The following is a 15,188-nucleotide window of genomic DNA, read 5'->3' on the forward strand; positions in this document are numbered from 1 at the left end:
CAGTTCAGACAATGCCTGCTTTGTTGAATGCAGCATCCATGCTTACAATCTAATCTGCTTCAATTTCTTGGAGCAAAACTCGAAACTGTATTTGGATGAGGTGACTAATTCAATCAAAAAGCACCAACATTAACATTACCCATAAGATGGATACCGTATAATGCTGAACTGTATTTGCTTCAGTATTATGCTCTTTGTTGCTCTTCAAGTAACAAAGCATTTATCGAGCAATGATGCGTTCGCCTACCTGTCGGTAAGCTCCCTTCATCCCTGTTTTATTGGCCATGATTTATTTTACTCGGTCGTGAAACGCCAACCCGTGTTTCGTCTGATCCTACCGCGCTAGACCTAGATCGATAAAGGTCGACCCACTAGCCCCCCGCCGAGTAACCCGGTCGTGACCATTTACATGAGAATAACGACGGTGGCTCGACGCGCTCCCACTCGCGTCTCACGCCACCCGAGCGCCCAGCACCCCGCATAGAGCGTGCCCTCCATCCTGCAGGTCACAGGTCAAGGTCAGCAGCCGACGATGGCCGGCCGGCCGCGGCGGCTCAGCTGATTGCGTGACGTCAGCTGATTCGGACCAGCTAACGCGTCTGGCCAGGTGAATAGGAATGCGGCATGCGTTTAACGGCGCTGAATTATTTGACAACAAAGCGCACCGTGCGCATAAACGCTACCGAACTGAGCCAGAATGAATAACGTCTTACTGAATGTCATGCATATGATTTGTGCGGTGCGGACACTACGGGACCGAAACGTGCCATTGACACTCCCATGGCTTACCGCACTTACCATATCACCCCACCACATGCCACGACCATGCCACAGAGCCAACGTGGCACGGTCGGTCAGTGTGCTCGAGCCAGGTTTCCATTGGCCAGTCGGAGCCGCCGAGACCCGGTACAGAGTAGCTGTGACCCCAGCCGACAGACCGCAAGACCAGTCAAGCATATCGGACGGCCTGCCGGCGCACCGGCCAGAGAGTGCGAGCGACGGTCGGCCGCGGAGGCTAGACCCCAGGCAGGAGAAACGGGCCGGTGGATTGAGAGGTTAGGAGGGAGAGGACGTCCAAATGGTGGGGCCAGGACCAGGGTTAGGAGGAAAGTAGAGCAAAAATCAACGGGGTAGATACTTAAAAAGTGGGTAAGGACGACGTTTCTACATCAAATGGAAGGACGACATAAACATTTTATGGGGAAGGCATAGGGTAACTATTGAAGTACGTTATTTTATCTTCAAAATACTTCAGAAGCTACCAGAGAAAAACTGCAAGGAAGACATATGATGAGTGCTGACAGCGGCCCTGGCCTTTCTTCCTGCAAGTAAGCTTAACTAATATATGTTCATTGACCATCCTTCGTGCGGTGTTTTTATCCTCCATTGGATTGGTGTTCCAGCCGGTAACAAAGACGTAACGTTACTTTCTAACGGCGCCTTTCGACTCGATTGGCCGGGGTCATTAGGAAGTGTGATTTACCAACCTTTGACTCATGGACACATTTGTTACCCACTGTTACCACTCAAATTACCTCCCAGACAAGAGGAAGATGGAAAGGAGAGTGGGAGCTCGGAAATTAGGTGCAGGAGAGCGGCGCAACGGGGGAGAGATCACGGAGAGGAGAAAAAAGAGAAGAGGGGCGGAGAGAGAAAAAAGATTATCAGACCGAAAAAATGAAAGCAAATGAGAGATAAAACATATTTGGGGTTTCACCTCACTATTAGAATTTTCTGGGCGCCTTTTTTGTTTCTTTTATTCATGATAAAAGAATTATTTATTATTATTATTCAAGATTAATTGAAACATTTGTTGCAATTATGCTTTTGTCTCACATGCCGTGGTGCAAGCAACACCAAATTGTCAGCAATCAACTATTTAACTGTCAGTGAACTATCGACCAACTTTTTTTTGTTCTTTATAAAAGGTCGACTGTGGTGCACGTCACAGGAGTGTTTGTCGGAGCTGCGCTGGCGCGCTGTAGTTGGTTGACAGATGACTGTCAACAACAGGTGCGGTATGTTGACAGATAACAGGTGATTGTGGGGGAGCAAAGCGCCCGGAAGAGAGCGGAACCGGCGTGGGAAGACGGCGGATGTAAGGAAGAGAGTGTCTATTTGTTACGGTGTGGTAATGATATATGTAGGGTATCAAAAACATGTGCCTCGATAAGCCAGTGCATCGCCAAATGACGGAGGTTCAAATGCAGTGGGAGCTGGATTTACAATTGTTTGATGGAGGGACCGCATTTTTTTTTTTGCCAATAGAATATAAATGATGGTAGCATGTTTGATCTTGGCGGTTTAACTTATCTCACTCACGAAAAAGATTCATGCTAGAGGAAAAGTTCACAACGGAGGAAGGAAATGACCACTGAGAACAGAGGTGGTAAGAAAATTCACATACGCCAAGTAGCTCTGAAGGTCATGTTTCCGGAATATTAATCCAAAAACGTGACCATGGATACGGCCCAAGCGTGAGCAATTCAGAAATTAAGCAGATGATCGTGAAGTTTCAGATCTTGAGCTGCAAGAAAATGCAGAAGTAACAAACTCCCTTATTCATGTGAACAAAATTTAAGCATTTAATTCTTCCTTTGCATGTGATACGTAAAAGAAGCGGCCTTGTCAGAAGTTGTATTTTCTTCTTTGCTGCTATGCTATATTTCTCATCCGATGTTGTTCATCCCAGCGCCCACGTTTGGATTATTTCGAAAACTTTCCTTACCGGGTGCAATATGACTTTGCAGGCGACGAATATTTTTCACACGAGGACTAACCTGCGTCGGCGGTGACGATGCAGCACAGATGAGTCACTACGATGGCAATGGTCGCACAGAGTGGCTTCATCTTCGGAGTCCGATGATTTATCACTGAAAACACAAAAATGAGTCAATAAACTTTGCAAACCTTTCCAACAAAGTGTTGTGAAGTGTTCGTTTAAATCAATCCGTCCAAAATGGAAGAAAACTTTTGCCTTAATTGCATCCACCGACAATTGCACGAACTCAAGCTATTTCAAACGATGTCATCAGACATCATCTAGTTAGGCATCGTTCCGCGTTTGTAACCATATAAAAGACACAAAAAGCTCATTTCCGCCCTAGTGGATCATACGGCGACCGGCTGCCAGGGGCAAAGCGCAGCAGAATGTCTGTGCAGACTGTCGTGAATGAATTTCAGAGCATACTGTCTGAGCAGACTGTCAGGGCCAGACTGCCGGGATGATGATGAGGCTCGCACTGCAGGAAGTGTCGACAGATGCGTGTGAACAGACGAGTGTGCTGCGTGTGAACAGACCAGATATGACGACGCACCAGGTGGTGGTCCACATTGGGATGGACCGGTCTATCTCAGTGTGAACCGGTTCACCTACGGCTCATCCGTCGCCTCATCGCGGTGAAAAAACTGCTCGACTTCCACGTTCCACCTAGGGTGCTTCCATCTCCGTGAACTGGGAGCCGAGGAAGATTCATGGTCGACTGATGTCGGCCCAGAATTACTCGATCATTTATTGGTACGATCACACGCACGCGTGTGCTTGGCCCAGAAATCAAGTAGCGCACAGATACGAGCACAACTTCCTCTTGCGTGGACCAGCCGCTCGTGAGATTTTGTCAGCTTGCAGAGCGGATAAAACCGGAGTGATCGTAGTGTGTACATTGCATAAGAACGTCTCGTACAACGCCAGATGATCTTTGACCGTCGCTGTTGCGCAGCACATAGTTTTATTATTTCCTGAAAACTTTCTCTCTGAAATGCTCGAACGTGTCTTTTTTGTATTATGGTTGAGGAGTCCAGTTTCATGCGGTGGTAAGTCCTTTACCAAAATTCCATGTCACGAAGGATACACGGCACTCCGTTAAACTGACATGAGGTCTGAAGGACGGCTTTATCTGGTGCCGCCCAACATCCATTCTCAGATTCCAACCCCTCACTTTCTCTTCCCTATTTATGGCAGAAAGTTCTGGTGTACAGGGCACACGGAACGTGACAGACTCTTTTGTGTGTACCGCTCCCCGCCCTACCCAGGATCAGCCACTTCTGGCCAGGAAACCAAGCTATACCTAAATCCTAGGTGATAGCGCCCCCAGGTCATTCCTCACATCCAGCTTGCCAGCAGAAGCGCATATGTTCTAACAGATGCGGATTGATGAAGCAATCTTAGCCAACCCCATGTTTAGTGTAGCGACTTCTAGCAATTCGGCAAAGTACGAGATGTGAGAAGACAGGCAGCTCTTGAGAGACGAGATATGAAGTGTAGCTAAAGGGGGAAAAACGAGAAGAACTACAGCTCGAAACATCTTCAATGTCTTTCAATCCTCTGCCTACTAACTATATAGACGAAAACAAAAGCTCGTTTATGATGTCATGCGCCATTCTAAGGCTTAACAAGATGAAAGACGGTCCAGCGAACAGAGATTATGTATGGTGTCAGGTGTGAGTCACCATGTAACTAGATGGGTGACGCTCGCTGCCTTTACGCCTGGTTTCCGTGCCATGTTTGACAATAATATTGGACTTAACTTTGCTCATATCTTTTTTTATTAATCTTTAACGACTTTCATTTATATCCAGCAATTTAAAATGTTTCATACCATGCCACCATAGGTTTACTATGTATATAGCGCAATATGATATATGACCGAGGGTCCGGACCATTCAAACCTAATCTAATTCACGGGTCTCATGCCTGAATAGCCCATAAATAGGTCACATACGTGGTGCACTCCAGAAGTTTTGAGACTTTTTCAGTAGAGACAGGTGTCTGTTTCAGAGAAGCATGAAACTTCTATGACTCTCGAAATGGAACCTCCCGAGTCCAATGCACCTGCTTTAGCGCTCCTGTCACTGCCTGAAGGCCTGCTGATAGGCCTTCAAAGTGAAGGTGCCCAGGGCCTCTGTCACAGCCTCACTCATCTCCTCCACATCCTCCGAAAGACGGCCCCTGAGCTTCCCTGTCAGTCTGGGGAACATCCAGAAGCCAGGGGGCCAGATTAGGACTGTGGGAAGGGTTACGGACGGTTTTGACGCACATCTGTGTCAGATAGTTCGTCTCCATGGTGGACTTGTGGGTGTGTGCGCTGTCCTGGTGCAGGAGCCCATGGCCACAGTTGAAGAGCTCCGACCTCTTGCGGCGAAATCTCTTTCTCAACTCCCTCAGAACCTTCACGAATCATTCCTTGTTGACCATCTGGCCGTGTAGGGGACCCAGATTATGAAGTTTTTGCCTTTTTGTTCTAAGTAAGGGACTAATTTGAGCTTCCCAGTGGACCTACGCTGTCTGTCTTTATTGGGTCTAAAGGAGTCAGTGTGTTTTCATTGGACCTTCTGTCTCTTGGTCTCAGGATGGTAAAAATACATCCAGCTTTCGTCTCAAGTCACTTGAAAGTCAATTTGCTATGTTTCTCGGGCATATTTGCCAAGCTAATCCCAAAATTTTATTGCACGGCGACCCTCCAAGTTGTCTTCACATGAACAACCTGACTGTGCTCTATACTGGTCACTGTGACAAGCCGCGTGCGACTTGCCATGTTCAGGGTGACACCGTTGCCGTCTTTTGCAACGTAGAAAAACAAAATTACGCAAGTACGTTCATAACAACTGTGGTAAGGACTTGTGAGAACAACAAGTATCTAGCACTGTTCATATGGATTTTACGAGGCCAGTCTCAAAACTTCTGGAGTGGACGACGTATGTCTTTTAGAAAGACGCTGTTCATTTCAAGGTTATGTGCTACGTGAAGTTACTGACCTTAGATTTATTTTTAAGTGCTGTCGTGCTTTAGACCGATCATATCGTCGCACGTCATAAAGCACACTCAGACACAATCACCCCCACTTAAAAACTGCTATTTTTTCGCAGGAATTTGGAATTGAGCCGGAAGGACGATGGACTTTGATAAGAACCTACTGCTGATGAAAAAAAAATAGATTCGCGACGGCGTTTTCAGATAAAGTGCTGGGCTTGTCACGCAGCAAATCAATCCTAAATGATGGACTTTTGTAACAAATGCCCATTTTTACAGCCATAGAATTAGAGCGTTTGTTAATATTTAGTGGATAGCTTTAAGGGTTAAATTGATAAAAAAATATGACTTTATGATATGTTAACATATACCTAATATGGTACAAGCGATTGTCTTTTTTGTAAACATCTATGACACTAATTCTTTGGCATGGTACAATACGTACAAAGTGACAAATATGTTGGACAGAAATGCGAATTCTCATTGACGGATACGTTTGACGGCGATGCGTGGCGGCTATCAACTCACGTAAGCACGGACACCATGATGCTTATCAACGCGTACCTCGAAGAAAATATGAATGCTTCGGCATAAGCACGGTAGGAGTGCACGAATTTGGAAATATGACCTTTACAAATCTCGGCAATCATTAACATCATATGTGACAGTGTCACTTCTGCCTTGCACAAAAGGCATCGTAAAAATGATCTGACGACTCGGAAACGGTTCGAAACACGCTCGAGAGTCTACTATGCAATATCTTCATACACTGTCAGCTCGTCTAAATAACAGTTGCCGACAGGAAGTGGGCTCACTAGCAAAATATTCTCACGACATTTGCTGGCAAAAGGTCGGATGACGTCACCATCCGCTGCAAACGACCGGATGATTGGTTGCATGGGAATCACTCTTGCACTTTTAAAGTTGATTATAGTTGAATGAAGTGACATACAATACTTATTCTCAGCCACTTCCTCTTAGTGAGAGTAAAGCTAACGACATCTTCCTTGACAAAACGCCTTGACAGAGGCGTCTATTGGCATCGGTGGCGTAACCGCCCTTTGAAGCGACTTCTTCACGCATGCGCGCACAAGTTCCAAACAGCGCAAGGTAGCTCCAAACAAGGCATCTCCCCACTCAAAGGAAACGTTTCCAGTGACACACCATGAACAATGCCAACTTAACCAATCCTCCTACACGAGTCGATGGCGGTGATATTACTTTTGATGGCTACACGGTGAAGCAAGACCACTGTGCGGAATCATTAACCGGCATGACGAGGCCCACGACACGGGTCACATTTTCTTCACGTCTGTCACACGCATGGGCGGTTCGCAGTCACACCCTGACTCCCCCGCCCCTTCCCCCGCCTGCCCCCGCCCCAGAGGCCGACGGTCTCGCACGAGCGCCGTATGAGCGCACCTGTTAGTCGTGCGAGTCTGCTTCCGCCGACAGCACACACACAGTGTCAGCGGCCAGTGGGAACGAGCCTTTACCGCCCACCGCAGACCGGGACTCACAGGAGTCCAGTCGAGTAGTCAGAGTCCAGCCCGGACTCCGCCTGCCAGCTGGACCCTGACGGACTTCACGCGGAACTTCAACGGGAGAGACTCGCACGCAGCACAGGGCAGTAACACTACATCCGGGATCTGAGCACGGAGACTGCAGCTGCGCATAGGGCGGTAGCACCACAGCGGCGGCTGAACGGCAACGGAGATGGAGACTGCACCTAGACACAGGACAGTAATACCAATCTGGAGACTGTTCGGGCACCCAGGACAGTACCTATCCTTATGGTCAGGAGCTGCTTTTGCCCATTGCTCTCAAGCACTGACACAAAACATTGGAACGTGGAGTATCTAAGTATTTTCAGGAGACTTATGATAAACACTTTATTTTGTACGGGGACCCATGCTTTACGCCAGACCATCATGACGGTCGCATGACGTTTTGAAACTGCATGGTGTTCCATGAGTAAGGAGTACGGGAAACAGTAATGGCTCATTACTAACACTACCATCACCAGCGAATTTTCTGTCGAAAAAATATAGTATGGAATAGCGTCGGTACTATTCCGAAGGCTCTATTCCACACATCATAACTACTCAGCTCCGATTCGGTCGTTGCCAGCGAGCTGGCCTGTGCGCACGACCGCTGGTCACGTGGGAGAATTTAACGCTCGGCCACGCTCGCGCTGCGGCGTTCATCGTCAGGAACAGTTAGCAGCATCAGCGACGGCGGCGGTGGTATCGACGTGATGTCTGCAGTGCAGTGGTGACGACGGTATTGTATTGTATTGTATTACATGGTATCGTAGTATTGTATTATATTGTATTGTATTGCAAGGTATCGTAGTATTGTATTGTGTTGTATCGTAGCATATGAACGACGATGGCCACGCGACGGTAGTGGTGTCGGCGGGAGGGGAGAGGGCAGTCCCCGGCGTGTCTTGTGGGGCTCGGAAGCCACGGAGCGCCACGCGTTGCGCCGTGACTTGCAGCCACATGTAAGGGTCGTTTGCGGGGTTCACAGGGGGTTGGCGGGGCCGGGTTGGCGGGTCAGGGGGCGCACACGTGAATTGCCCGGAAGGGTCTCAGGGTGTGGGTTTGGCTAACAGTGATGGTGAGGAGAGTTGAGCAAGATGGGAGCGAAAGACACCGCCCTTTTCCGGGGTGTTGTTCCTGATGCGCAAGAGTGGGATGATGGAAAACCAAGTGAAAGCATCTGTATGTATGGAGAATGTGTGCTGTCAGGGTGCACAAGTAAGCAATGTTATGTAGAAGCAATGTAGAAGTTTATGTTATCTTTTCATTTTATTTAAAAAGTCATCAAAAGGTGCCTATGCTACTCTTCGCTTAAATGCACAGTCTTTGACCAGACAAATCTCACTAATGCTTCATGCTTTTAAATCTGTTTATCTAGAAATGCAAAACATATTCAAATTTGTATTTGGATTGTCATAGACTCCTGTACAGCAGGCCTACGAGGTAGTTTATTGTGTACAGGGGTCTTCATACCTATGGCATTATTTGCAAATTGTATTTACAATTCTTGAGACAGACTGTTGAAAGCCCAGAACCGAATAAAGTCCCAATCTGGTGACTTGTGGGGTGCCTTGCCGACAGCTGTACCGCCTTAGTGCGTACCATGCGTTCGTGGCCGGTTGCCGAAAATCAGGTCATCTGAAGGCTGCGATGCGGAAGATCTAGTTGATCCAGGGGCTCGTAAGTGGCACACCAGTGGCGCGTAACCACTGTGTCACTACTGTGCTCATCAGAGGAAGCCATATTCCCACACAAGGACGTGGGATCAGCCCCATTGGGCCCGACCTGTTCAGGCGTGCCACTCATATGTGCCGGCTTTCCGCAGTGTTCAATGTTGACTTGTCACTTTCAATGGTTTTGAAGCGATAAGGATTGTAATATTCATGTTATTACTGGACTGTTATTGAGTTGATTGCTGATATGGAAATGACATTTTTTCGCGAAAAATATTTTATCATTACTAATTGCATTGTTGATGAAACTGGCTCATTTTCACTTAATTTTATAAACATTTGCTCTTGCTTTGCAGCACGTTAGCTTAACCCTCGCACGACCAGGCCATTTCTCATAACACGAACGACCAGGGGGGGGGGGTTGTTACGACCCCCCCCCTGGCGTTTCGAAACGGAAGGTCGTAGAGCTTAGCGGAAAAAACCAACGGATTGCTCTCAACGAGATCTCGCGATTGGTGGTATATTTTTGGTCCTAGGTCAACATTTGACCTACTTTTGACCGGTCAAAGGTCAAATTTTCGGAAAAATAGACTTTTTTCAACTTTCGGCGGCGATTGCGGCAAAACGGTGGGAGATATCGACTTGAAACCTTCACTATCGTGTTCCTTGATCAATTCTCTATCGTTTGGTATGTATTTTGTTTCCCTAGCTCTAAAAATGGCGCGTTGGGAGCGCCGGAAGTCGGCAAGGTCACAGTCGGCGGCAGAAATTCGAAAAATCAAAATTTAAATTTTTGAAATCTGATTGTATTTTTGGATTTGGGAGGTCCATTTGCTCCCTATAGAAGCTAATATTGCTGCATATTCCCATTGAGGTGACAAGAATTAGCAAAATAGTGGTTCGGGCGCTTTTCAAAAATAGTACCGGACGCTGTTCCTCTTGTGACGTCATAGATCCGTGACCTGACCTGACCCGGTCAAGTTTCTTATACCATATGATAGCCAATACTTGCCCCAACATGTATGGGAAGTTTCATCACGATCCATCAACTGATGTCCGTACCACCGGCAGGAAACCTCGGGCGTTGGCACTCAGTTTGTGAAAATCCGGCCGGAGGCTGTACCTCTTATGACGTCATAACTCCGTGACCTGACATGACCCGATCAATTTTTTTTCGGCAAAAGATGCGCAAAGGTTGCCCCAGAGGGTATTGAAAATTTCAGCCCGCTACGACAAGCCGTTTAGCGTGCACTTCGAAAAAACCTCAGGGGGGGGGGGGTTGATACAACCCCCCCCCTAGGCGTTCTAGGGTTAAAACGTCAGCTAAAAAAACTACAGTGGCAAATTTGGTTACAATTAACAGTGCACTTGACATGTAAAAAAGCCACGCACACACACAATGCACCGGAACAAAGCTTATAAAGAAAGCATTCAAGAATGTAGATTATCGTACAAATTCCGTTCACTTTCTTTGTAATTCTTGCAGAAGAATTTCCATTCCTTCATTCTTTGAAACATTGTTTTTGCCATATTCGATTGAAATGTGTTAATGATCGTATAAGACATTTCACAATAATAAAAAATCCGTGCATTGGGTGGAGAAAGAGAGCAGAGTGTAAGGAATTTGTCAACTATTATCATTTTAATATTGACGCACTCAACAAAAAAAAAATTGACCAAGAGAGAAAATAAGTCGCATGAAATACAAATTATTTTCGTCTGCTTCCTCGCTCTTAACCCGCGCCCGGCTGGGGGTCCTGGATTTCCACGCCCTGCTGGGGGGGGGGGGTGTTTGAACACCCCCCCTTCTAACTCGGCTCCTGGGCCACGTAGCGATACGCAGAAGGCGGCGTTCGAAAGAGCGTAAAAAATAATGAGGAAATCACTTCGGTCAATTTTTTGATCAGGTCAAAGGTCAGGTCACCAGAGGTCATTGAAGGCAAAATTTCGCCGATTTCCAGGTCGAATGTCGACAATTTCCAAGAAGCCAACGCATAACTCGGGAACCAATAGAGCTACAGCGCCGCGGAAAAGCGCATTCGATAGCCCTATTAACGCCCTTTCTGAGTAGTTCTCTCAGATTTGACCTAACGTCAACGGTTTTGCCTGCAGGGGGCAAAAACTGCAAAAATAGCCGATTTTTTCGGAAACAGTTTTTCTGCAATAACTTTTGACCCAAGCCTTGTACGAGCTTACTTTTACCGGCATCGTGTTCCTCTCGTCAAGACGCATCGAATGAACTATAACTTGACCTTGAAAGGTCAACTTGAAAATTTGACCTCAGGTCAAGGTCATGACCTGACCGGAAAGGGTCATGTTGCATATCAGTCGATCCGTATCGTCGAGCTGAACACATCTAAGGCGTTTTCATCGCTCTAGCATGCCTCTATCAAAAGTTATTTGCGAAAAACTGTTAGATACCATTCGTGACCTAAGATGACCTCAGGGCATAAACAGGGGTCACGGACACTATTTTCATGTTCATTGTGTCTAAACCACTTGTAATTCAGTGTTTGGGAGTGTTTATAATGTCTTTCGTCCAAAAGAGGCGCATTTCAATTTTCTCCCATTGACTTATAATGGGGAGGTCGCAAAATTGACCTGACCTTAGGTCATCGATATCAAAATTCTGAGATATACATTTTGTACATGCTATTGCTGCTAGCAATCGCTGAAAGTTTCAAAGCGATCGGTCACTCGGTGTAGCTATGACAGACATTGAAACTTTTTATGAGGTGAGGTCACTTCAAGTGACCTGGTGACCTGACCTTGAATGACCTTGGTCTGAAATTTTCACAACATGTGTAGAATTGATGTGTGATAAGGTGTACCAAAAACGGCGGCGCTCCGCGCCGCCGTTTTTGAGATATTCGCAAAAAACCACAAGGGGGGGTGTTCAAACACCCCCCCCCCCCAGCAGGGCGCGGGTTAATAACGTCATTTTAGATGTGATTTATCGTAATCAATGGTATCACTGTAACCATAATCACATCACTGTAATTTACAAGTAATTATCACCCAATTTTCCATGGGAGCAATCCCTGCCCCATATCCCTCTGTGTTTTCCTGTGACGTGTTTGCGAATGCGGTCACGAATTTCGCGAATAGTACCCGAGCTACAATGCGCTACCAGCCGTAAACTGAATGAGCTCGTGACGTTGGGTCGCATGCCAGGCGTAACAACGAGGCAAAATATAGGCGAGGCAGAAACAACAGACACACTTAATCTGGAGAAGTGGCTTTTGTAAGAGAATACAGATTCATAGGAGCTAATATTGTAAAAAGCAGCTTTAGAGTGGCTCAACTTACAAAAGTACATTTCTGCTCCCAGTATGTCTTGTTGAGCTGTATCAATGTCGAACTGTGTAACGTAATCGCAGTCGGTAGCAAGCACTAAGTTCATATTGACAATGATATTTTAGTTTTCATTTTTAGATTAATAGCCAGTAGTTACTTCTCAGCTAGATAGACTGAATACAATCGCATTAAAGAGCCATAGTTAGTACAAGACAAGTCACTTCACAATCCCAAGCTATCGGGCAATATAACGCTATTGTGACCAAGTGCAGTTGACGGGCTGACAGTTGAAGAAAAAATATATATTTAATCCGCACATGAAGTATCTTGGCAAAATATGCAATCACGTAACATAGAATCAACACACATCGTGCCGACGTGCCGGTAATTCACCTACCTCGTTTGAGCCGACTCTCCGTTGTCGAATTCCACAGCTTCTTCACAAGCACATGTCGCAGCGATCCGCTGCTGAGCCTCTGACGTCACTGGCTACCGGCGAGTCTGTGTGACCGTTCTCTGACGTCACTGGGTGCTGAGGAGCGGTCCGTGCTCTCCTGTCGGCCGTCCGGACAGTACTGAAGGCCCACCGTGCGGAGCGCTCCAGCCAAAAGTGAAACTGCCAGCCCGTGTCGGTCTCTGGCGGTGGCCGAGGGCGCGCCGCGTGCCGCAGAGTGCCGCCACTGCAGAAAGCATCTCCGGTCTGCACGGGCAGGGTCAACATGTCACTGGCCGCTGGTGTCGGGGTGATGGATTTCTGACCCGGCTCCGGCCGGCCGGAGAAGTGTCGGGGAGATGGCCGGGAGATGGCATAATAAGAGGGAATGGGGCTGATCGCTTCCTGGAATAGGGGCAGTGGAGATGCAGCGCTGCGGATTGATCTTAGTGAGTCGCTTATAACGGTGTTCTGAGCATAGAGCATAGTGATAATAATACACAGTATTCTATTCAATAACACGCGATAATCATTGTTCAAAATTCTAACATATGACGAAGACAAAAAATCTAAAACAAGGGACAGTAGCATCACGTCTTTTATGGCATTGGAGACTAAAAATGGAATGCTATCTTCCATTTTGATTTCTCCCTTCCTTTTAAGCACTCTCCAGTCTCCAATATATTCAAGTTTTAGTTATGGCTTCTTCAAGAAGCCAGCATAAGATACAAATAGTTATAGCTACCCCAAAGGACGTCTGTGTGTTGTACCCACTCACCCGATATTTTATGAGTGCTTAGTCACTGTCACTGCATTGCCGCTCTGCTCATGAAAACGAGACTTCTTTACTGAATTATCCAGTGAGTAATCAGTCTCAACAAATTCCTCCCACTCTCGATGCTTGTTGAACTGGTCCGAGGCTTAGAAACTTGGCTCCGGTGGCACAAACGCGAGTATTACGTGATTCAGCTACTAATGTGACTTGAAACAGGATGAAACAGACGTATGTACATGCGATGGTTTTTTTGAATTTTGGTCCTGTTGCATATCCTCTGCGATCGAACTTGTTCAACGTTTTATGATTTGGTACCAAATTTGGGCATTTGGATGGGATTTCGTCCTAAGAATTGTTATATGTATTCTACATGTAGTTTCAAATAAAGTACATCGAACGGACCACAGTCTCTAAAGTAGATTCGATCGACATTCGGTCATAAAAAAGTGTTGTGACACAGTGCAAGATACACCTAATATACAAGGCAGATATATTACATATGTTTGTGTGGAATTACCAACAAAGCTGTTTCAACGCTAACCCACGACATCTGACGCCAATTTGGTCCCACCTGATGTGACCGTGGACAGACTCTGGTTGCCGCTATATGTTACGGTGCCGAGCACCATTAAGGCCAATCTAATTGAGCCGTTTCCCATGAGTTCGTTGTCCAGGCTATTGAGGACGACCGCAGCTTTATGCAGCAAAACAGAAGCAGCAGTGTGCACAATGACTTTAAACGATTAATTGTTTAGAAACAAAACATGTTCCCATATCTAAGGTAGCTATCATACATGCTCGTCCGGTTGGTTGATGCATTACCTATTTATGGAAAAATGTAAAACAAGACTTTGTGGCTTGTACGAGACAACTAAAGATCATTCCATGATAATGCGACGTAAAAATAGCGAAATACGTTTTTATGCGACGCCAAAATAGAGTTCGAGAACCTTAGCCTCAACAAAAAAAAAGCAAGTACGGATTGAGATAGCTTGGCCGAATATCAACGAAGTACCTGAGTTACCTTCTTATCGATTTCGTAGCGAAGACAAAGTGGACGGTGTTGCAAATCACATAGGCAAGATATCCATTTTGTCAATGGGGCACATACTTATGAGTATGACGCAATTATGAATCACGTTTGAGCCATTCACACCACAAAATGGGTAACGGCACATGACAATCACTCGTTATATCGACCATAAAAAGAGCTGAGTTTCCTATCACTATTTCTATCTCTGTTCTACCACACATGGACCACTTAGCGTTTAATTTGTCAAACAGGCTTCGTGAACCGATTGACGTTGCGAAAATACAACGGTGAAGTGGATCATTATCAGGTATAAAGACAGATGATAAATCTCATAATCATTTACATTTTAGGTCACTGGTTTATTCTCTAATACGCTGTATACTAAGAATGCACATTGTACGACCTTTTGACAAAAAGGTGCTTCCAAAAGAAGTGAAACATTTGTTGGCAATGGGGTGATGATATCTATTTTCAGCGTCCGATCAGAGGTTATTAGACATTAATCAGAGGTTATACAAATGACGACAGTTGATATTCCCTGCTTTCAAACGGCCTCCAGCACATGTGTCAGGGTGGTCGGTAAAGGCCACGGGTTAAATTGTGTTAGGGGTTCGTCGTGCGTGACTATCGCAAAAACTACGCATGGCTACGTACGACCAGTGCTGACAATGCCCAGTGCACGGT

The 15,188-nt window shown here is 46.2% G+C and overlaps 1 protein-coding gene across 1 annotated transcript in view; it reads right to left on the reverse strand.

The window, feature by feature from the left end:
• The window catches only part of LOC122372329 (mucin-2-like), a 38,097-nt gene extending 25,134 nt beyond the window's left edge, over positions 1-12,963 (reverse strand). The window contains exons 1-2 of the mRNA XM_043349415.1: positions 12,661-12,963; positions 2,781-2,873 (exon numbers count right to left, since the gene is read on the reverse strand). Coding sequence (XP_043205350.1) covers positions 2,781-2,850 — 70 coding nt within the window. The 5' untranslated portion in view covers positions 2,851-2,873; positions 12,661-12,963. The remainder of the gene's footprint in view (positions 1-2,780; positions 2,874-12,660) is intronic.
• Positions 12,964-15,188: the final 2,225 nt, after the last annotated feature.

The sequence above is a fragment of the Amphibalanus amphitrite genome, unplaced genomic scaffold (genome assembly GCF_019059575.1).
Source record: "Amphibalanus amphitrite isolate SeventyFive unplaced genomic scaffold, NRLGWU_Aamphi_draft 001346F_arrow, whole genome shotgun sequence".
Taxonomy (NCBI): domain Eukaryota; kingdom Metazoa; phylum Arthropoda; class Thecostraca; order Balanomorpha; family Balanidae; genus Amphibalanus; species Amphibalanus amphitrite.